The following is a 13,968-nucleotide window of genomic DNA, read 5'->3' as shown; positions in this document are numbered from 1 at the left end:
GGTCACGTGACTTTCTCGTGTCCTCCCCTTCCCGTGCCGGTGCTTCCCTTCTCCCCGATCCATACATGTGGATTTTGTTTTTTTTTTTTTTGAATAGCGCCCCCAGGTGGTTCCACTCGACTCGAAATATTTACATGCTACTACAGTGTCTTGGAAAGTCCCCGGCCAATTCGTCCGTCGTCGTCTCCCTGTCGATCTCCTGGGCCAGTTTTGTGGCACCATCTCGTCGCTTGATTCTTCTACCCCGGCCAACCAACACGCGGGCGGTTTCGATTGCCCGATCCTGGCCTCTTGTCACGTGTCAAAGGCGGCTTCCGGCGTGTTGGTGCGACGCTCTGAGCGCTCCCCGTGCTGAAAAGTCCCCTTGCGGTGAATGCGGATGTTTTGTAAGCATCCGGCCAGTCGACAACTTGTCGCTGTGTTCGTCTCAGAAAGATGAACGTACATATATGTGTATATCTTTTTTAGCAACTTTTGTTTTAAGGGTAGGTTAGCATATATATAGTATGTTAGCTCCCTCTATGTAGAAGAAGGGGAACTGTGAGACCGGGGGACTTCCCAGGAAGCCTCTGCTGCGTACCCAGAGTTCCCCTGTGAGTAACGCGTGCGCATTCATCACAAGGAGACTTTTCAGCACGGGGGAGCGCTCAGACCGTCGCACCGTCTGTCTTAAAAAAACCAAAAAATGATGGTCACACTCAAGCTAACACCATCGACAGAACTTTGCAAAGTCTGCTAGCTTCATGCTAACGCCTAACGGAAGGATCGGTCGTCTTCGAATAAACACAAACCGCGCAGGCACGCAAGGAAGGAAGGAAGGAAGGAAGTCCCGCCGTTTACGAGTCGCTTGCGCGCAAACTGCGACTTGCTAAAATCTTTTCATTCTATCTAGCCAGCCATTTTCTGAGTTGCTTATCCTCACAAAGGACGACGCAGGGAGTGCCGGAGCCTCTCCCGGCTGTCATTGGGCAGGTGGCGGGAACCGGTCGCCAGCCAATCGGAGGGCGCACGAAGGCACTCCCAATCACAGCGAACAGGGGCGGGGCCGGGATTCGGACCCCGATCCTCAGAACTGGTTCTAACCGGTTGGCCCGCCTCGCCCTCCGTTTCAATTGGCTGGCGACCGGTCTCGCCTTCGTGTGGGCTTGACGCGTCGGCCATCTTTTGTGTGTGGCAGCGGCGCGGGGCAAGCGAGGCTGGAAGTCGTTTTACGCCACCTTGAAGGGTCGCGTCCTCTACCTGCAGAAGGTAAGCCGAGCGTCCGTCCGCTCTGGGAAACTTTCCTCCAACGGTTTTCCCCATGACACAAACATTTTTGAACTTCTCGACTGACTCTGATCGCCAGGACGAGTACGGCGCCGAGCGTCCGCTGACGGACGACGACGTGAGGAACGCCGTGTCGGTGCATCACGCGCTGGCCACGAGGGCCGCCGACTACGCCAAGCGGCCCAACGTCTTCTACCTGCGCACCGCCGACTGGAGGGTCTTCCTCATGCAGGCGCCGTAAGGGGGCCGCTTTTTACGCAAGCCGCGCGCAAATTGTGCGACGTTTGGACGTCAGCAAATAGGGAAATGGAAAAAAAACAAACAAACATGATTTTCAGGTGGGCGCGGCTCTGGAGGACCGGGGCTCGAATCCCGGACCCTGCCTGCGTGGCTTTTTTCCGAGGGGGGATGCCCGCATTCACCGGACGGTGTGATTGGGAGGGCCGCCGTTGTCCGTCTCCATCTGCCCCGCGATTGGCCGGAGACTCCGGGACAGGCTCCGGCGCGTTCGTGAGGATAACCGAGCCGCTTATCCTCACGAGATGCCCGGGTGCTTGATCCTCGTGCAAGCCAGAGGAGCGAGGCCTAGGATGGCCGCTTTAGTCAGCAGGAGGTTAAAGGCCGGCCTAGGTCGAATTCACAAAGCGCAATACCGGCCGCAGTGCCGCCTCTGGCTGGGAGGAAAACTGCGGCACGTTGAAAGAAGCCTCGATCGTGCGACTTTCCGCAAGCAACTGTAATTTCGCGGCCAATAATGGATGACACGGGAATCCGATTCGGTCACGAAATGACGCCGTTTTGGGTCGGACGTGACGACCTCCGACCTCTCTCTCTCCCGCCAGGTCGAGCGAGGACATGCGTTCGTGGATCACGCGCATCAACGCGGTGGCGGCCACGTTCTCGGCCCCGGCCTTCCCGGCCGCCGTCGGCTCTCAGAAGCGCTTCAGTCGCCCCCTGCTGCCGGGATCCGAAACCAAACTGTCGCAGGTCGTCACGGGACGCGGCGACGGCCCCCGTCGGGGGCTTCGCACGGCGCTGACGCTTTGCTTTGTGCGACAGGAGGAGCAGGCCGCCGCGCACGAGGCCCGCTTCCGGGCGGCGTCCTCCGAGCTGGACCGGCTGGTCGGCGGCGGGACGCGACGCCGAGTCAAAGGTCGCGAGCCGGACGAGCAGAAAGCGCGGCGCGAGTATCTGGAGTTCGAGGTAGGCCCATTTGCAGTTTTTGCCCAGACGTGGTTCGCGGATTTACGACTTGGGGAAACACCTTGCAGTCTAGTTTTGATTGCGTACGTCATAATCATATTTTCTTGTGTTGACCGAGTTTCCCCCGAGACCTCCTACATATCATATTTTCTTTTTTTTAGCCTTTAGCATCCTCCCAAAACTCCTCAAGGATCATCTAACAGAAAAGAAAAGGCATTGAAAAATGATTTTGGAACAAGTTCCATCTTGGAAAACATTTGCCATTTTCTTCTTCTTTGTAAAAGAAAAGTTATGTTCTTTCTCTTCATCGTATTGGACGCTGCAATCTCAGTCAAATCAATATTGTGGATTCAATTGTAATCTCCAGATTAATTGAGTGTGAAATGAAAAAGAAGCAATTCTGACTTTGATTCAAAATGAATTTAACCTTTACTGTTGCGCGTGTTTGGCCCCCCCCCCCCCCAGAAAACCCGTTACGGCACCTACGCCGCCCTGCTACGTGCCAGGATGTCCGCCGGCGAGGAGGACTCGGCGGCCTTCGAGGCGCGGCTCCTCCGTGGCGACGGCCTCCGGGGGGCGCCCCAGGAAACGGACGGGAAGGAGGAGACGCGCGGTGGCAAATGTTTAAAGGTCGCCTCCTCGCACGTGCTCTGCGACCGCACCGCCGAACGAGGAGGAGGAGGAGGAGGAGAGAAGAAGAGCGACACGCCGCCCGGACAGGAGGTGGCGCCGTAAGCACTCTCGTTTCTCTCACTTGCGCCGTCGTCACGGCAACAAGAGAATAACCAAGGACACATCTGAACACGTTGGCATGCGCGCACGGGCCGAGGGACGCCATCATCTCCGTCGTGGTCGCCGCCGCCGTCAAAAAAGTGGAAAGTCGTCAATATTTATTTCCATCACGAAATGCGCATCAAATGTCTCGTTTGTCATCTTAACGGCTGCCTGGAGAAGACCCAAATTTTGCTTGGCTTTTCCACTCTGAGCTCGCGAGCGCCGCTCACTGATTGGCCGCGGGCGGCTGCTCCTCTTCTATTGGCTGACTGCTGAAGCCGCTGTCCACCGTCGACTCTGATTGGAGCAAAGAAAAGGAGCGCGCTGAATAATAATTGGAAAGTTCAACTTTTCCCACTTTAGCAGTAATCCGACGTACTTGAAGTCTCGATGACGTCAACGACAACACTCGGCGGCGGCGATGATTAGAAACATTCATTGAAATTCATAATTATGAGGAAATGCCGACAAACATTTTTGGTTTTCTTTCTGTGCATCGTCTCCCTTTTGTCATCTTTTGAGCTTTTTTTGGGGGATGTTTTTCTGAAACGGACTTTAGAGTCCCTCGCCTCCTTCCGGATCGCGGCCATCCGTCAGATTCCAGATAAGCTAACGACCAAGCGCATTCCGTAGCCTCGCCAACAGCCGTCACGTAGCGCGTGCGTTTCCGGACATGTCGTTCACCTTGTCCGAGTTTGTCTTGCGGCGCGAGCGCGTCGTCGGGACGGCGACGGCGCAGTAGGCGCACGCCGTCGTCGACGCCCAGCGACGCCAGCGCCTCCAGCACGTCTTCGGCGGGACCGCCGCACAGCTACGCGTGCGAAACAATCAGAAAGTGTGAAGTAGATGACGGCGGCGAAGTGGGCGTGTCCTGACCTGGTAGTGTTGCAGGAGGCTGTAATAAGGGGCGGGGCTGTCGCGGTACAAGCTCGCCAGCGTGGTCATTCCCAGTTTGGCGGCCATCTTATCCCACGGGACGCCGGCCTCGCGGACGACCTCCACCAGGCGGCGGAGCGTGTCCTCGTCCGCGCGCCAACGCGGATCGCCGTCTGCCGCAAAAAGTCCAAACGCGTCATGGACTCGGACGGGGAGGACGCGGGAAACGTGACGCGACGCCGCCCAATAACAACAACGCCGCCACCCCCGACCTCCTTCGGTCGAAACCGGCATCATCCCGCTCGCACGTGACGCGTCGACGTAGCGATGAGACAACGCTTGGCACGCACCTCGTTTGCCTTGAATCTCGTCACGAGCGGTCGGCGACGCCAGCAGTTTCCTGACCTGTCGCATGACGCAAAGGCGGCTTTGCTTCCAAGACGGCGGACGCAATTTGGACCTTGTTGAAGGCGGTCGGGCGGCTACCTTGTGACATTTGGCCAGGTCCAGCGGCGTGTGCCCGCCCACTCGTCTCTTTCGGCTGCTGACCGGCTGGGAGCGCGACGTAGTCCCCGCCTCCTTCTCCTCGCGCTCTTCGTCGTCGTCGGAGGAGGAGGAGGAGCTCAAGACCAGCGGCTCGTCGTTTTCCAAGTATTTATCCGCACCTGATGGCAAATACGCTGCACATCAATCACTTGCTCCTTCTTTCCTTCCTTCCTTCCTTCTTTCCTTCCTTCCTTACCGGCTGCAAGCAGCACGGAGCAAAGCGTGTGCGCGTGTGCGGCGGCGGCCAGATGAAGCGGCGTGTTTCCTCCGAACGTGCGAGCGTTCACGTCCGCCTTCAACTGCAAAAGCCCCCCCCCCCCCCCCCCAAAAAAAAGGGTTGAAAAGATGACACCTTGGTGTCTCCGTTTGAAAGAAAAACACCCGTTGGACGCATTCCGCAAAGGTTACAAAGAAAAGGCGGTGAGAAGATTTGATGTTCCCAAATGCCCCCCCCAAAGATTGGCTGAAGACGGACGGGATGGGCGTGTCGTGGACGGACCGCCGTTCCTTCCGGTCCACGGGTGTCCGTCGCGGCCGCTTGCGACCGAATTTGTCCGGCCGAAACTGAATGTGAAAATATCAATTTCAAGTTTCATAGCAGATAAAATAAATAAATGCTTCCATCACTTACGAGTTGTTATTGTTGAGGCTCATGCTTCAACTCAAAGAATACGAGGGGGGGAAAAAAAAAATGGCAAAAATGCCCGATAATTGCTTCCGTGAAAGACGACGACGACGACAGAAAAGATAAATGCGAGGGGGGGAGGGGGGAAAAAAAAAAAAAAAAAAGACGACGTTCCAGATCCCCGAGCGCGGCCTTCGGCCTTCGGCGCGGGCGTACCTCGGTGACCAGCGTGCAGGCGACCTTGAGGAGGTTTCGGCGGACGGCCATGTGCAGAGCCGTGTGTCCGGCCTTCAGCTCGCGGGCGTTGACCTTGGCGCCGCTCTCCACCAGCAGGCGCAGACAGCGATGGCCGTCGCGGCGGACCGCCAGGTGAAGCGGGGCCAAACCTGAAACCGCACGACCCGAAGCGATCAACGGAGACGCGGCGAGAATCTTGCGAAACGGCACGCGGGGACTTTTCGGTCCCGGCCCGCTCACCGTGGTAGTCGGCCGTGTTCAAGACGCGGGCGTGTCCCTCCCCCAGGTGGGCCAGCGCGGCGCGCAGGGTGGCCGCGTCCCCGCCCAGCGCCGCCAGGTGCAGCGGGCAGCGTCCGTCTTCGTCCCGCAGGCCGGGGTCCGCCCCCGCCCTCATTAGCGCCTCCACCGCCGACGCCTGGCGCGTCAGCGCCGCCAGGTGCAGCGCCGTCTGGCGGGCACAACGACGGCACACGTGTCACACGCACGCCGGCGTTTTGGTGCCCCGCCCATCATTTTGCGCAGCGCCAACGGTGCGGATCTTAAGGTCGACATGGCAGCGTGCGGAGCCAATGTCTACAATTTGGACGATATCGGCTGTCATAACAAGGTCAAAGGTCTTTGACATCTCCGACTGTGCCACATTTTGAGATTCCTCCCGGTAATGGGATGGATTACAATGGCAGAATCTTCTTGTCGTACCGCCGGCCCTTGTGAGGATAAGCGGCTCACGTCACGGATGAATTGATTGCATTTCATTCGACACGCCCGAGACTTCCCGGAAGATTGGTTTCGCGACGTCGCGCGAGAGGGTCACGTGACCTTCGGCCCGGCGCATTGAGCGCGCTAGCTAGCGACCTGCTGCCGACGGTTGGCGGCGTCGAGCAGGTCTTCCCGCCGGTCGCTCAGCAACGCGTCGATCAGCCGGCGGGTGACGGTCGTCTGCCGATGGATGACGGACAAGTGCAGAGGACTGCGGGAGGGAGGCCAAGAGGCGGGACGTCAGATAGGAAACGAAGGGGGCGAAGGGGGCGGGGCGACTGACGTGTCTCCGCTGGCGTTCCGCGAGGCGCGGAGGCGTCTGTGCAGCTCCAGAAGGACCCGAGCGTCGCCGCGCGGCTGACGGGCGCCGGCTGCCAAACGTGAACGACACAAACACGAGATGGAGCCGTTATGGCGGGGGGGGGGGGGGGGGGGTTCCTGCTCAAAATGTATTTCACGCGGAAGTACTTTTTCCACTCAGGTTCTACGTCTACGTTTGTCTTTCATGCCAACAAGCCAGTCGACGAAAGGGGAGCGTCGTACCTATAACGGCCACTAGCTCGCGCTGGAGGGCGGAGCCCGACATGTGGAGTCCGAAGCCACCGCCGCTTCCCGGATAGAAGACTCCGCCCCCTCCTCCTCCCCCCGCCGCGCCGTTCATTTGCTGGTTGAAGTGAAAACCTCCAAGACGCAAAACGGCGACGGTCAGCTTCGGCGTCGGCGTCAATACGGTTAGAAGGAGCCTCACCGTCGGCCGGAGCTCCTCCCCCTCCAAAGCCGCCGCCGTTGGCTCCTCCCCCTCGCCAGGGCTCGTAGTGGGGGAGGGGCTTTTGTTTCTTCCTCAGCACCTCCTCTTTGTCTGAATGAGACGGCGACATGGAAAGGAAAGGCCGAGATTTGAGAGCATTCGGGAAAAGCGTCGGGTCTGCGAAATGCCGCGTCGAGATGAGGACGGACGGACGGACGGACGGACCGCCGACTACGACACAAAACCGTAAACGCGCAAAAAGATCGGAAGACAAATATTTCAAACACTTCAGTCGTCGGCTCCGGTTTTTCTTTTCAAGTCGGGCAAAGCAAATCATGGCAGAGAAGAAATAGCATCTGGAGACCTTGAAGTGGGGGGGTCGGGGGGGGGGGTGTTTCCCAACGAAGTCGTTCAAATGTTCTGCCGGGAATTCGTTTTATTCCCGACATCAAAATGAAGCAGCCGATTAGGCCCCCCCAAACCCCCCCCTCCCGGGGCGTTGGGTTTCTTCAGCTCCTCTGAGCTGCATCCCACCCCCCCCCCCCCCCCCCACACACACACACTTTTGACCCCGGCCGTTACGGATTCAATGCGTTGCTTTCCCCTTTTTTGTCGGCTTTCTTGGCTAAAAGATTGGAAAGCGGCACCGCCGGCTCGCCGTTTGCCTTCTTTTTCCCCAGCAGAAAAAAATTCTTAGCGAGTCATCCGACCCGAAGTGCGGAGGACAGACAGCAGCTGACCTTGAATGTGCGGAATGTACGTGAAGTGTTTGGGGTCGCTGCAGTCTCCCGCCTTTTTCCGCTTGAGCTGCAGGAAGACGGTGACGGGACGCTCGATCTCGGCGCTGCGGTACGGCGGCGTCTTGAACACGATGGCGTACTGAGGAGGGAAAGGGGCGCCCGTTAGCCTCAGCCCGCGTCCGCGCCGGCCCGCCGGACTCGCCTGCTTGTGGACGTCCGTCGGCGCGAAGTCTCCGAACGCCTCCCAGCCGCCGTCCTCGTCCTCGTAGAAGCGCACGTCGATGTCGTCTGCGGCGGCACAAAACATCCGACCGGGCGTCGCGGGTGAGGCGGCCGCGTTGACCTCCGAAACGGTTCGGACGGATTGACCGCGATTTCGGGGACTTTTCCTCCGCGCGCAACGGAGACTACGACGCAAAATGTTGGCGCAGTAAATGTCCCGATGTTTGGGATCCGACGGACGCGAGGCAAACTTTGTCTGCGGCCAAAAGCCGTGGAAAAACTCCTGCAGAGCGGCGATCCGACCACGGGTCCGCGTTTTCCGTCTTTCGAGTCAGCTTCCCTGCCGTCGAGGCAAAGTGTAGGATTTAGCGATTGCATGCGTGCAGCACACCGCGGCGCCATCGCCAAAGGCCATTTTTCAGTTTTGTCGCGCTGTAACGTGAGCTCGCGATCGGCAGTAGCGCTCGCGACTTTCAACTCGCGGGCGATGGCACCTCCTCCGCAGACGCTTGAACTCATCTTAACTTAGATCGGCACCTTTTTGGACTTTGTCGCAGAGCAGGAAGATCTCGTCTCCTCCCAGCACCGACCCGCAAGTCTTGTCCATGCGGGAGATTTTCAGGTTGGAAGCGTTAGGAGATTCTGCCGGGGGGAAAGAAAGGAAGAGACACTTGAGCGACCGAGGCGGGGGCGCGGGCGGGGACGGGGGCGGAGCCGGCCGGCCGGACCCACTGCTGTCGTAAATGGCGTCGGACACCACGGCCCTGAGCGCTCGCGTGAATCCTCCGTTGCTGTCCTCGAGGAAGGCCGTGAACCTGAGCCTGACGATGTTGAGGTCCACCATCTTGGACAGCTCCTTGGCGTCCTTGGCCAGCGCGCTCTCCTCGGCCGCCGTCGGCCGGGCGGAGCCCCCCCGGCGCCGACGCCACTCGTCTCGCAGCCGCCGCGTCAGGACTTCTGTCACGCCCTTCTTGGTCACGTGGAGGATGCCCAGGTTGCTGAAACTACACCGAGCGCCGTCGACACAAAGGACGTAAGACGTAAAAAAAAAAAAAAAAAAAAGGCCGCACGGAAGGTTACTGACGAGGCGGTCAGGTCGTCGGGGCCCACGTCCAGGGTGCACGTCCCGTTCTCGTTGCAGTGGCGCCCCACCAAACTGTGAGCGTGCACGCGCGGCGGGTCCGTGTGGGTCACCAGCTGAACCTCCACCCGGGCGTGCCCCACGTAGTTGTTGATCTGACGTCGACACGCGCACCAAGTCAGCAAGAACGTCATCGGCGGAGCGAGCGCAGGACTCTGGACTAACGTTGTCTCCCGGGCCCCGCGGCCTCCAACTTCAAATTTGTGCAGCGAAGGTTTCCTCCCGACCCGGTCGGGATCATGTTCGACATTTGTCCCTTGTGAGCGGGCCTCCCTGTCGTTGTTCATTGATCACCAGAGTGGTGTGAAAGCTGGACATTGGACCTCCTCCTCCTTCTGCGTCCGCAACGACTGTGGCTAAGCTAGCTGAGCCGGCGAGGGACCCTCGTTGAAATCCTGCCTCTGGTTTGCAATTTTGCAGGGAAAAAAAAAAAAAAAAAAGCCCTTTCGACTTTGGAACTAAGGCACCGCTGCTCGGCCTAAGAGTCATTCCGGTCTTTTCCTCCACCTGATCCCCGCTTTGACCGCATACCATGACATCAACTGCGAACGTGACGGTCCAAGGGGATTCCAGTCTAACCTTATCTGTCAGCCTCTCCGTTAGCACAGCAAACAGGGAGGGGCTCAGAGCTGATCCCTGACGCGCACCTCACCGCTGTTCTGCGGCCCTCGTACTGTACACCTCCTTTACTGTTCTAACGCACCAGACTTGCACATGCAGTTACCACAGTTTCCCCTCTCGGTACTCGGTCGTAGGCTTTCTGTAGAGCCACAAAGACACAACGTAGCTCCTTTTGACCGAGGCTGCACTTGTCAATGCAAATAATGCCACAAAATTGGCTTTCCTCCTCTTCTTTGTCTTCGACCTACACTAGCCGAATTTCCGCCGACATCCCGGGGCCGGACGATGAATATTTGTTTGGCAAAGTTTACGCCGGACGCAACTCTCCGCATTCCTGCCCGACTGTTTGCGCCGGCTTGTGCCCGCCGTAGCGCCGCATTGGCATGCGGTAACAAAAACAAAAAAAGAATGTCACCGTAATTGATAATTCATCAGTAGATGTGAAATATGAGCAGGCGCTGTCTCAAATTTGAGGAGCCAGCGTCCGTCCGGAGTCCTGCATCAGAAGGCGAGTGAGCGGTCAATGAGGTCACCTTGACAGTGGGGTACGTCCTTCGGTTTTTCTCACTGGAGGCTCCCGGCAGACCGCCGTGCGACGGGCCCTCGCATTCGTAACGAAAGCGAAAGCCGCGCTGGCGAAACAAGAAGAAGAAGAAGAAGAAGAAGAAGGCGTCAGTCAGAGCTGCTCAGATTCCCGTTCTGACATCGACATTCCGGCGTTAGCTCGTCACCTGTTTGGGTTCCTCGATGATTTGGATGTAAGGGCCGTGCGCTGCAATCCAAACGTGCACAAAGGCAAAGACGTCAGTCGAGCCGAGAATCCCATCGGCCAAAGATGTTAAGACGCACGAGGAATTTCGCTCGTGTGGCGGGAGCCGCTCAAGTCCTGCGGTAAGCGGCCGCCGCCACCCCGTGCAAAAACACACGTGCGGAGAGTCACGGAGCGGTGAGGCGAGAGTACCTGTCTCGGGCGGGTACACTTCAGTCTTCACGTCCGCAGGGGGGGCGTACTCGTACGGCGTCAAGTTGAACTGGAACTGGGCCAACGCCCGACACGGCGCGCGTTTCATTAGCAAGCAGCAACTCGCTGATCAACATGCAGCATCAGCGAGGTGCTAACATTAGCGCAGTGCTTCCCACCAAACTTTTCTTGCCTTGACCCCCCCCCCCCCAACAACAACAACAACAACAACAACAACAAGTCATGAAAAGTTTTCATGACAGTTGATGGTTGACCCCCCCCCCTCCCCCCCGGCCCCCAGAGTTTTGAAACCACTTGCTGACAAACGTGTGACATTGGCGGCATGTCAATTGATATTCAAAAAAAAAAAAAAAAAGCAAACTGCTCATCAACGTGCAATATTAGCAACGACTGACGCGACATCACCAGGGGAGGAGGAGCCAAATCAAGACGAAAGACGAAAACTCACCTCGTCGTCGTAGCCGTTGATCAACTGTGCTTCCGTCATCCTGCGTGGGGAAAAAGCAAGTTTGACTTTCACGCCGTGACGGACGTTTGCTTCATCATGCATTGTCGTTCATCTTCCTTTCACACGTTTAAGGACGCTCGAGCCGACGGCCTAGCGGGGCACCCCAAAAAAATCATCGGCTGCCGGCGAAACCACGCTGGGCCGATCCAAATGTCACGCAGAAATTACATTTCAGACGCGCGTATTTGGTGAATTAAAACATCTTTCTATCTAGATGGACATATTTGTTATGTTAAAAAACAAAAAAAAAGGACGCAAGCCGGCCGTAGTTCGTACGGATTTTTTTGTAAATCCTACGTATATACGGCCGTATATCACAATTCATACGGATTCTGACCATTTGCCCAGAATGGCGCGAGTCTACGATAGATATAATGTGGGGAAAACCCAAAGCTGGGGAATTCCAAACGTTGCCTGCATCAAAGATTTTTGGCGCAGCGGCAAATGTTGATTTGGACGAACAAAATACTTTCATTTCTGGTAAGTTTCCAGTAAATCCTCGGCCCGGATCGAGTACCGCCGAGCCGCGGCCGGCTCTCGGCTACCCGTCGCAATCGATCAAATCGTTAACGATACGCTATTGGCGACGCTGACCTATGGAGATAAGGGCAATACGGGGATATTACTTGACCGCAACAAAAAGTCAGTGTCATTTTTTATCTTGACTTTGATCATTTGTGGCTCAAATTAATTTCACTTAGCTCGTAGCTAATGTAGCGTGCGCGCTCGCTAGTTAGCCGCCGTGGCCTCACTCCACGTACAGAGACGGATTATTGGAGCTGACGTTGTAGCTCTTTTGCTAGCAGTCTGTAACTCACGGTCGTGTTTTTATAACAGCTGACAATAACAGAAGTGAAAGGTGACCGCGCGGGAGTCAGACGGATGTCAAGATAAAGACGTTGACAATGGCTAATGTCAGTTATTGTTAGCCTTATCATACAGATCAGCTCCTTCCTTATTCACCCAAAATAAGGAATTGATCATTGATATGTAATCTTTCAAAACATCACCGATTCTCTTTGGTGACTCTCTCGGAGGTGTTGCAGCCTGGCTGATAGATCGCCATCTTTTGGATCATTCTACTTAGTTACTTCATTAGACATTAACTGCAGATATTATTATCATTATGGAAATCGACCTTAAAAATCATTGAAAAACTCACGTCATTTGCCTCGGTATGTTAGCAGGATTTTTGGGGTAGTTTATCGAGGTCGGCGCTCCGAAAAGTTGACAGGCGCGTCTGTCGGCTGGAGACGCTAAGCGAGCCCCCGGGTCGGGGTTAAGGCGAGGCCGGCGTTTCGTAGAATGCGAGCGACTCAACGTCGTCGGGTGCTCGGAATTTGAGCCAGTTCCCGGGTGATGGTGAGCTCATCCGTTTTGGCGGAGTTGTGCTCGCCAAGTCCACCAGTGTCAGGAGTCAGCGGCGACAAAACAGTACGACCAAGTCAAGTCAAGTTGGCGAGTCGGCGTCCACGTGGAGCATCATTTTCCCCCCAATATTGGCTTCCTCGTTATCGTCCAACCCGAAAAATGATTTGAATGACCCATTGAAAAGCCACCACCCTCCCCCACCGCCCGCAGCGCTTCTCCCGACTCGGCTCGCAGGCGAGAGGCGGGGTCCACCCCGGATTGGTCGCCAGCCACAAACAACCACGCTAACGCGCACTTTTGAGGCTTCGGTCGAACGGAACTGTGAGGCGGACGTGCTGGCCCGACGTCATTCCTCCGATTTCGATTTTACAACCGGACACGACGGCCAATCGGAGAGTGCAGTGACAGGAGTCGTGCGCAAATCGCTCCTTTCTTGGATGGATTCTTTTGGAATCCCGTCAATTCCTTCAAATCAAGAGTTGGCGGGTTGATCGCCCTTCATATTCTTCACTGATTGCATATTTCCCAAAACACAACAACTTAGGGGCGACCGAGGCGGCCCACCACGTTTAGTGAGCTGCCAAGGGGCTGATATTTGACTCCGTTCAAATATTGCAAGTAATTTGGAAACTGCGCATTGTCCCTTAGTCGCCACAACATTGTAGGCAATTCGTGCCCCCAACGGATAGATTTTCTTTTTCAAGGCGGAGACTTTTATATTTAGCGCTGTCACAAAAGCAAGCAATATTAACTTCAAGTCACAGTTCTGATTGTTTTCAAACTTTCCGTCCAAAATTTCTGTTTTGGGTAAAATCAGGAATGTAAAAAAAAAAAAAAAAAATGTTTTTTGTTTTCGTTTTGGTGGGTTCGGCGCTTCTATTGATCGGCACGGCCTGAAAAGTTCAAGTTGGACAAATTCAGTCCGACAACTTTTGTCGCGCCTCCCCTCGTGGGGCACAATCACCCCCCCCCCCCCCCAATCAACGGATCGCTTCTGGACAAATGAGTTCGGTCGGACCGTTGTCCAACTTTTTCAACTATTCTTACTGTTTTTGTGAAGATGACGACGATGATGATGATGATGACTTAACCAATCAATGAATAACATAAATGAGATGATAACGAAGTTGTCTTACCTGCATTTGCTGACGTTTGCCTCGTTGCTGAAACTGCGAAAAGTCCAAACGACCAAAAAGTGTCTCGAGCGGAAAACACAGCAGGAAACGAAGCACATCTACTTCCGGTAAGCACGTTCAAAACAAGCGTAGCGGAGAGTCAAATGTTGGTTGTCGCCCAACGTGAGGCGGTTTAAACAATAACATAATTCCACGATTCGGGTGTCATTGACA

General features: G+C 56.0%; 2 protein-coding genes across 29 annotated transcripts in view; one reads left to right on the top strand and one right to left on the bottom strand.

Moving 5' to 3' along the window:
- Positions 1-3,737, top strand: part of psda (pleckstrin and Sec7 domain containing a) — a 16,453-nt gene extending 12,716 nt beyond the window's left edge. For 16 of the 19 annotated variants that reach the window (XM_061837511.1, XM_061837509.1, XM_061837510.1 and 13 more), the window contains 5 exons: positions 1,178-1,248; positions 1,346-1,503; positions 2,109-2,253; positions 2,326-2,469; positions 2,935-3,737. In XM_061837511.1, coding sequence (XP_061693495.1) covers positions 1,178-1,248; positions 1,346-1,503; positions 2,109-2,253; positions 2,326-2,469; positions 2,935-3,204 — 788 coding nt within the window. In that variant the 3' untranslated portion in view covers positions 3,205-3,737. Of the gene's footprint in view, positions 1-892; positions 1,249-1,345; positions 1,504-2,108; positions 2,254-2,325; positions 2,470-2,934 lie in introns of those variants that run through there. The other 3 variants (XM_061837520.1, XR_009797483.1, XM_061837521.1) reach the window with 3 other exon arrangements.
- On the bottom strand, positions 3,401-13,968 carry nfkb2 (nuclear factor of kappa light polypeptide gene enhancer in B-cells 2 (p49/p100)). 10 transcript variants are annotated; one of them, XM_061837536.1, is made up of 22 exons: positions 13,756-13,968; positions 11,189-11,228; positions 10,720-10,795; positions 10,490-10,530; positions 10,292-10,390; positions 9,081-9,232; positions 8,729-9,012; positions 8,534-8,638; positions 7,977-8,062; positions 7,775-7,913; positions 7,035-7,145; positions 6,830-6,967; positions 6,570-6,657; positions 6,383-6,497; positions 5,768-5,975; positions 5,507-5,676; positions 4,862-4,964; positions 4,606-4,784; positions 4,470-4,524; positions 4,120-4,292; positions 3,928-4,054; positions 3,401-3,540 (listed from the first exon to the last, which is right to left on the bottom strand). In XM_061837536.1, exons 1-22 carry the CDS (start codon positions 13,851-13,853, stop codon positions 3,470-3,472), a joined length of 2,658 nt encoding a protein of 885 aa, XP_061693520.1. In that variant the 5' UTR covers positions 13,854-13,968; the 3' UTR covers positions 3,401-3,469. The 10 variants fall into 10 exon arrangements, with proteins under 10 accessions (XP_061693520.1, XP_061693521.1, XP_061693517.1 ...); XM_061837537.1 differs by having other exon boundaries at positions 8,729-9,000; XM_061837535.1 differs by lacking the exon at positions 3,401-3,540 and having other exon boundaries at positions 3,695-4,054.

The sequence above is a fragment of the Syngnathoides biaculeatus genome, chromosome 12 (assembly GCF_019802595.1).
Source record: "Syngnathoides biaculeatus isolate LvHL_M chromosome 12, ASM1980259v1, whole genome shotgun sequence".
In the NCBI taxonomy this organism is placed as follows: Eukaryota; Metazoa; Chordata; class Actinopteri; order Syngnathiformes; family Syngnathidae; genus Syngnathoides; species Syngnathoides biaculeatus.
This window is presented reverse-complemented; position numbering and strand designations above follow the sequence as displayed.